Source organism: Oncorhynchus gorbuscha, linkage group LG24 (genome assembly GCF_021184085.1).
Source record: "Oncorhynchus gorbuscha isolate QuinsamMale2020 ecotype Even-year linkage group LG24, OgorEven_v1.0, whole genome shotgun sequence".
In the NCBI taxonomy this organism is placed as follows: Eukaryota; Metazoa; Chordata; class Actinopteri; order Salmoniformes; family Salmonidae; genus Oncorhynchus; species Oncorhynchus gorbuscha.
Window position 1 is genome coordinate 16,210,419 of NC_060196.1, and position 7,500 is coordinate 16,217,918.

At 44.8% G+C, this 7,500-nt stretch overlaps 1 protein-coding gene across 1 annotated transcript in view; it reads left to right on the top strand.

Moving 5' to 3' along the window:
- The window catches only part of LOC124012026 (F-box only protein 41-like), a 91,057-nt gene that overhangs the window by 45,717 nt on the left and 37,840 nt on the right, over positions 1 to 7,500 (top strand). The window contains exon 4 of the mRNA XM_046325372.1: positions 4,732 to 4,948. Coding sequence (XP_046181328.1) covers positions 4,732 to 4,948 — 217 coding nt within the window. The remainder of the gene's footprint in view (positions 1 to 4,731; positions 4,949 to 7,500) is intronic.

Below are 7,500 nucleotides of genomic sequence, written 5' to 3' on the forward strand. Positions count from 1 at the left end.
ATAGCGGTGGAAATGCAGGCAAATCTGCATCACAAATGGCACCCTATTCAGCTCTGTGGGCCCTGGTCAAATGTAGTGCGCTATTATGGGAATAGAGTGCCATTTGGGATGCATTCATAACTGGAGCGTGCAACGTTAACCTTCAGACAGTAGTCACTTTTGCTCCCGTGAAAAACCAACGACAAAGCCCAGCGGTAAGTGGGACCTTTTTTTGTGTGCGTCTTGTTTTGGATTTTCTGAGGAGATTGTTTAGACAGGAGCGGCTGCAGGTGTTGGAAAGGACAGAGATGTGGTATATGCCGACGCGCGCACACACACACACACACACACACACACACACACACACACACACACACACACACACACACACACACACACACACACACACACACACACACACACACACACACACACACACACACACACACACACACACACACACACACACACACACACCGAGATAAGGGAAGGGAATACAGCTTGTTTCACAGAAGTGAGGGGAGAGAAAAAAAAGACCGCGTGAGAGAGGAGAAGCAAAATATGAAAAAGATTCAGCTGTGATACAGTATCTGTGTGGAAATGAAACTTAATGTATGTATAAAACTGGGACAGCGAGTGCGATAGCATTAATCAGTCGGCTCCTGTGCATTTGTGTTGGAGTGTGTGTGTGTTTTGGAGAGACAGTACCTTAAGGTCAACATTACCCCCTGGTATGTGTGTGCTTCCAGAAGGTCTCACTTACGGTACTTAATATGATCCTATAATTAGATTCATCAGTGTCCATATTACGCCATTGTGGGAGTAAATTATTCTACCCATGGGTCACCTTGTTGAATGGTCCGGGGAGGGGTGATATCGATGGCATTTAACAGTCCAGACATGTCTGTGGCACCTCAGCAGGAGATTCTGTGACATTCAACTGTCTTGTATCTCTGTGTGACTGTGTTAAAGATGGCACAAATCTTCATGTCCAGCTCCACTGTACTGTGTGTTCTATTGGGTCCAAGTCAAGTGCAGTATTTTACATGATGTATTTGACCCAGGTCTGGTATGTGTGCACCTATCCATCTGGTTTCTGTCCTCCCGATAGAAGTGGGGTGTGTTTGTTTTGTTGTATTCCCCAAACCACCCATTCTTCCCATATGTTCCCAGGGAGTTAGGTCGCCCAGTTAGTTGCAAATGTAGTGTACTCTCATCCAATAACCTGCAGTTTATAAATTCATGAATTATGCAACGGGTGGGTCTAATCCTGGTTGCTAATTGGTTAAAACCGTATTCAGCCGGTGTCTATTCCACAAGTTACCACCGGCTAAGGCTATGACGTAATCCACTCATCAGCCCAACCAGGCAATTTATAAACTTGATCTCCACTGTAAGAAATAATCTAGACATGTCCCCTTTCTTTTAGACTAGCATTTGGTTTGCAACAGCAGAGATTTGTATAAACCTTGCTGTCTGTCCCCCCAACCTTTTTCAATATTGAAATTTGATCTCCGCTGTCCCATTTCAGGATTACCGTGTCAGGACGAGACATCTTATCTCAGCCAGTCGAAAGTCATGAATCGGCATAACATTTATGGATATATGCACAGAAATATCAATAGAGCTACTGTAGTTTGCTCTATTTCCAGATTCAGTTTGAAGTGATTGTGTTAGCTATGTAGTTGGCTAGCTCCTCTGAACATTGTCCTGACGAGAGAGCACATTTTCTATTCCATATGAAATCGCTCATCAGTAGCTCATTGTGAACGTCACGACAAATAAACGTCACTAGATAAACAGCTTTAAACAAACGCAAATGCAGCTACTTGGCTGTTCCGTCCGCCCTGTTTGACTGTGTTAGCCATAGTTGGCTAGCTACAAACCAAGGGGTAAGAACGTTGCCAGGCAGAATGGCAACGGAACATTAGAATAAACTCGTTATTTAATCTGTTGGTAACCAGTTGTATAAATGTGATAACACCCTCGAAAGCCGGTGGTTGGAGGATATATTGGCATGGTTTGGCGGCCCTCGACTTCGTACCAATATCCTCCAAATACCGACTTCTCTGGCGTTATTACTTAAATGCAACTGCAACAGTTAATATTGCTGTTAATATACAGTGCCTTGCGAAAGTATTCGGGCCTCCTTGAACTTTGTGACCTTTTGCCACATTTCAGGCTTCAAACATAAAGATATAAAACTGTATTTTTTTGTGAAGAATCAACAACAAGTGGGACACAATCATGAAGTGGAACGACATTTATTGGATATTTCAAACTTTTTTTTAGCAAATCAAAAACTGAAATTGGGCGTGCAAGATTATTCAGCCCCCTTAAGTTAATACTTTGTAGCGCCACCTTTTGCTGCGATTACAGCTGTAAGTCGCTTGGGGTATGTCTATCAGTTTTGCACATAGAGAGACTGACATTTTTTCCCATTCCTCCTTGCAAAACAGCTCGAGCTCAGTGAGGTTGGATGGGGAGAGCATTTGTAAACAGCAGTTTTCAGTTCTTTCCACAGATTCTCAATTGGATTCAGGTCTGGACTTTGACTTGGCCATTCTAACACCTGGATATGATTATTTTTGAACCATTCCATTGTAGATTTTGCTTTATGTTTTGGATCATTGTCTTGTTTGAAGACAAATCTCCGTCGCAGTCTCAGGTCTTTTGCAGACTCCATCAGGTTTTCTTCCAGAATGGTCCTGTATTTGGCTCCATCCATCTTCCCATCAATTTTAACCATCTTTCCTGTCCCTGCTGAAGAAAGCAGGCCCAAACCATGATGCTGCCACCACCATGTTTGACAGTGGGGATGGTGTGTTCAGGGTGATGCGCTGTGTTGCTTTTACGCCAAACATAACGTTTTGCATTGTTGCCAAAAAGTTCCATTTTGGTTTCATCTGACCAGAGCACCTTCTTCCACATGTTTGGTGTGTCTCCCAGGTGGCTTGTAGCAAACTTTAAACAACACTTTTTATGGATATCTTTAAGAAATGGCTTTCTTCTTGCCACTCTTCCATAAAGGCCAGATTTGTGCAATATACGACTGATTGTTGTCCTATGGACAGAGTCTCCCACCTCAGCTGTAGATCTCTGCAGTTCATCCAGAGTGATCATGGGCCTCTTGGCTACATCTCTGATCAGTCTTCTCCTTGTATGAGCTGAAAGTTTAGAGGGACGGCCTGGTCTTGGTAGATTTGCAGTGGTCTGATACTCCTTCCATTTCAATATTATCGCTTGCACAGTGCTCCTTGGGATGTTTAAAGCTTGGGAAATCTTTTTGTATCCAAATCCGGCTTTAAACTTCTTCACAGCAGTATCTCGGACCTGCCTGGTGTGTTCCTTGTTCTTCAGATGCTCGCTGCGCTTTTGACGGACCTCTGAGACTATCACAGTGCAGGTGCATTTATACGGAGACTTGATTACACACAGGTGGATTGTATTTATCATCATTATCATCATTTAGGTCAACATTGGATCATTCAGAGATCCTCACTGAACTTCTGGAGAGAGTTTGCTGCACTGAAAGTAAAAGGGCTGAATAATTTTGCACGCCCAATTTTTCAGTTTTTGATTTGTTAAAAAAGTTTGAAATATCCAATAAATGTCGTTCCACTTCATGATTGTGTCGCACTTGATGTTGATTCTTCACAAAAAAATACAGTTTTATATCTTTTTGTTTGAAGCCTGAAATGTGGCAAAAGGTTGCAAAGTTCAAGGGGGGCGAATACTTTCGCAAGGCACTGTAGCTTATTGTTGCCCAGTAAACTGCAGGACCATTTATCAGTGTGCAGATATCGATCTAAATTTAATGAGGTTGCACTGTTACACACACACACACACACACAGGGGAGTTGGTCTGTGTGTGTGTACTCAAACCATTCTGTGTCTCTCCTCGCCTCTCCACCAGGGAGGTGGCTCAGATAGACCAGTCCATGACTGCTGAGCCTATATGGCTCTGGTCAAATTTAGCACAACTATACTGAACAAAGATATATATATATATAAACGCAACATGTTACAATTTCAACGATTTTCCTGAGTTACAGTTCATATAAGGAAATCAGTTGATTTTTAAATAAAGTCATTAGGCCCTAATCTATGGATTTCAAATGACTGGGCAGGAGTGCACCCACTGGGGAGCCAGGCCCAGCCAATCAGAATACGTTTTCCCCCACAAAAGAGCTTTATTACAGACATCAGCTGTCAGCTGTCTGGGTGGCTGGTCTTAGGTGATCCCGAAGGTCAAGAAGCCGGATGTGGAGGTCCTGGGCTGGCGTTGTTCTCGAAAACAACTTCTCTAAAACAACGGTAGAGAAACGAACGTTCAATTCTTTGGAAACCACTCTAGTGGACATTCCTGCAGTCAGCATGCCAATTGCATGCTCCCTCCAAACTTGGCATTGTGTTGTGTGACAAAAGACATGAATCGGCACATTTTAGAGTGTCATTATATTGTCCCTAGCACAAGGTGCACCTTTGTAATGATCGTGCTGTTTAATCAGCTTCTTGATGCCACACCTGTCAGGTGGATGGATTATCTTGGCAGAGGAGAAATGCTCACTAACAGGGATATAAACAAATTTGTGCTCAAAACATGAGAGAAAAAAAAGAAATTGTGCGTATTGGAACATTTCTGGGATCTACACTTTACAATATGGGACCAACACTTTACAATTTTGTTGTGTGTGTGTGTGTGTGTGAAGGAAATGTATCCATCGGTCTCCTCTCCTCCCGATTCACCAGGGAGGTAACCCAGATAGACCAGTTCCTCCAGGAGACGGCGGCGCGCGAGGCCAACGCCAAGGTGCGCCTGCAGCAGTTCATCGAGGAGCTCTTGGACCGTGCCGACCGCGCCGAGAAACAGCTGCAGATCATCAGCAGCTGCGGGACCACGCCCAACGGCAGCATGGGACGCTGCAGCCTGCCCGGCTCCAACAAGGGCTCCAACAATGGACGCCAGGTGAGCTGATCCAAGACCAGTTTTGCTTTTGATTACACAAACGGTTACGGTAAGCGGATTTCTCTAGATCCGTAGCCTGCCAGGCTCCAAAAGGGCAACAACTGCCAGGTGATCTGGAGTGGAGAGAGGAAGTTGACCGTGTAGTAGACAAACAAAGTCAGATGTGTGCAAGGGGAGCCTAATGGTTAAGAGTTGAGAAAGGTAAACTGATCCTAGATTGTTTCTGGTGATCTGGAGTGGAGGAGATGTTGACCTAGATACTGATCTGAGGTCAGATTTGTATGTGTATACTTAATGGTTAATGTTAGAAAGGTAAGCTGATTCTAGATCTGTGCCAGATAGGGGCTCAGATAATGTCCCTGTTTAAAAACTCCCCTTCCTTGATGTGAAATAATCTAGGGCAATCTTAATGTGGTCGAAGCATCCGTTAACTCTCATAACTCCAAAGCGACAAAGGAAGGATGCATCTTCATGGAATTAGACCAGGGCCAATGGCATCGCCACAAATTAGACACTTCCTGTTGTTACATTGACAGGACAGCCAATAGGGGAAGGCAAATCCGTCGCTGTCTGGGGGAACAGATGTCAGTGACAACTCGTCAAAGTAGCTTTTTCACTTGAATAATGAATAGGCATCGGGTCTATTGACTGTCGACTCACAGGACAAAACCAGGATGGACTTGCACAAGCCAGAGAGTAAACTGGGTATCTGATTAATCGACGGTGTGCATGTACTGCGTGTGTGTTTTTACTTTGAACAGTTGTACATCACAGGAGGCTGCGGAGGGGAGGACGGCGCATAACAATGGCTGGACCGGAGCGAATGGACTGGCATCAAACACATTGAAACCATGTTTGATGTATTTGACACCTGTCCACTGCAGCCATTTAGCACGAGCCCGTCCTCCCCAATGAAGCGTCCACCACCCTCCCGTGTTGTGGATTCCTTAATATAGTCCCTGCGTCGTTAGTCCACAAGTCACTTATAGAATTGGTTCTACAACAGGGTATGTTTAGTTCCAGTCCGAATGAATGGGGTCTTTTTTTTTGGTGGGGGGGGGGGGGTGATATTGGTATAATTTAAATGATTAGTGACGAAAAGAAAAATGATTTTGGAGTGACTTGAAGACAGTCGGACAATCTAACCTAGCACGTGGATGTCTATGTCTGAGATCCAAATGGCAACTTATTCCCTACGTAGTGCACTACTTTTGACCTGAGCTCTATGGGCCCCAGTCAAAAGTAGTGCGCACTGTGTAGATGAACGGGATGCATCTTATCACTTGGGCGATTAGAAACAGGCAAGGTGGGCGTGTTGATACGTGTCGAATCATCACAATTTAGCATTTTAATTTGGTCTGGGCCGATTTAGGGAATGTGTGAAATATTTATTAAACAGAATGGGAGAGTGCTGGACTGTGAATAGCGGAATTGGACAGCGAAGGAGGAGGTGTGTGTGTGTGTGTGTGTGTGTGTGTGTGTGTGTGTGTGTGTCTGTGTGTGTGTGTCTGTGTCTGTGTCTGTGTCTGTGTCTGTGTCTGTGTCTGTGTGTCTGTGTGTGTGTCTGTGTCTGTGTCTGTGTCTGTGTCTGTGTCTGTGTCTGTGTCTGTGTCTGTGTCTGTGTCTGTGTCTGTGTCTGTGTCTGTGTCTGTGTCTGTGTCTGTGTCTGTGTCTGTGTCTGTGTCTGTGTCTGTGTCTGTGTCTGTGTCTGTGTGTCTGTGTCTGTGTGTGTGTGTGTGTGTGTGTCTGTGTGTGTGTGTGTGTCTGTGTCTGTGTGTGTGTCTGTGTGTGTGTGTGTGTGTGTGTGTGTGTGTGTGTGTGTGTGTGTCTGTGTCTGTGTCTGTGTCTGTGTCTGTGTCTGTGTCTGTGTCTGTGTCTGTGTCTGTGTGTCTGTGTCTGTGTCTGTGTCTGTGTCTGTGTCTGTGTCTGTGTCTGTGTCTGTGTCTGTGTCTGTGTCTGTGTCTGTGTCTGTGTCTGTGTCTGTGTGTGTGTCTGTGTGTGTGTGTGTGTGTGTCTGTGTCTGTGTCTGTGTCTGTGTCTGTGTCTGTGTCTGTGTCTGTGTGTCTGTGTCTGTGTGTCTGTGTCTGTGTGTCTGTGTCTGTGTGTGTGTCTGTGTCTGTGTCTGTGTGTGTGTGTCTGTGTGTGTGTGTGTGTGTCTGTGTGTGTGTCTGTGTGTGTGTGTGTGTGTGTGTGTGTGTGTGTGTGTGTGTGTGTGTGGCCGCTGGTCATGTCGCCACTCTATATCTTCATTTACCTCGGAGGTATAGGTGGTTGTCCAGGTGTTAGTCATTTACTGTTGTTGGCATAGAGATGCACCCGGCTTTAATTGAAATGCTAAATAGCTTTTAGCTGATGATCAAGTATTTTGATTCCAGGAACCAGTGGTGTCTGACTGACTTGGTATCTGGGTATCAGCATTTCCTCATACCCTTAGATATGATCTGAAATCTAAAATATTGCGTAGTTATTGGTTACATGCAGAAAACATCCATACAGAGGAGGCAATGGTGACATTCCAGCAGGTTCCATATGCCGCCATATTATAGCCCGAA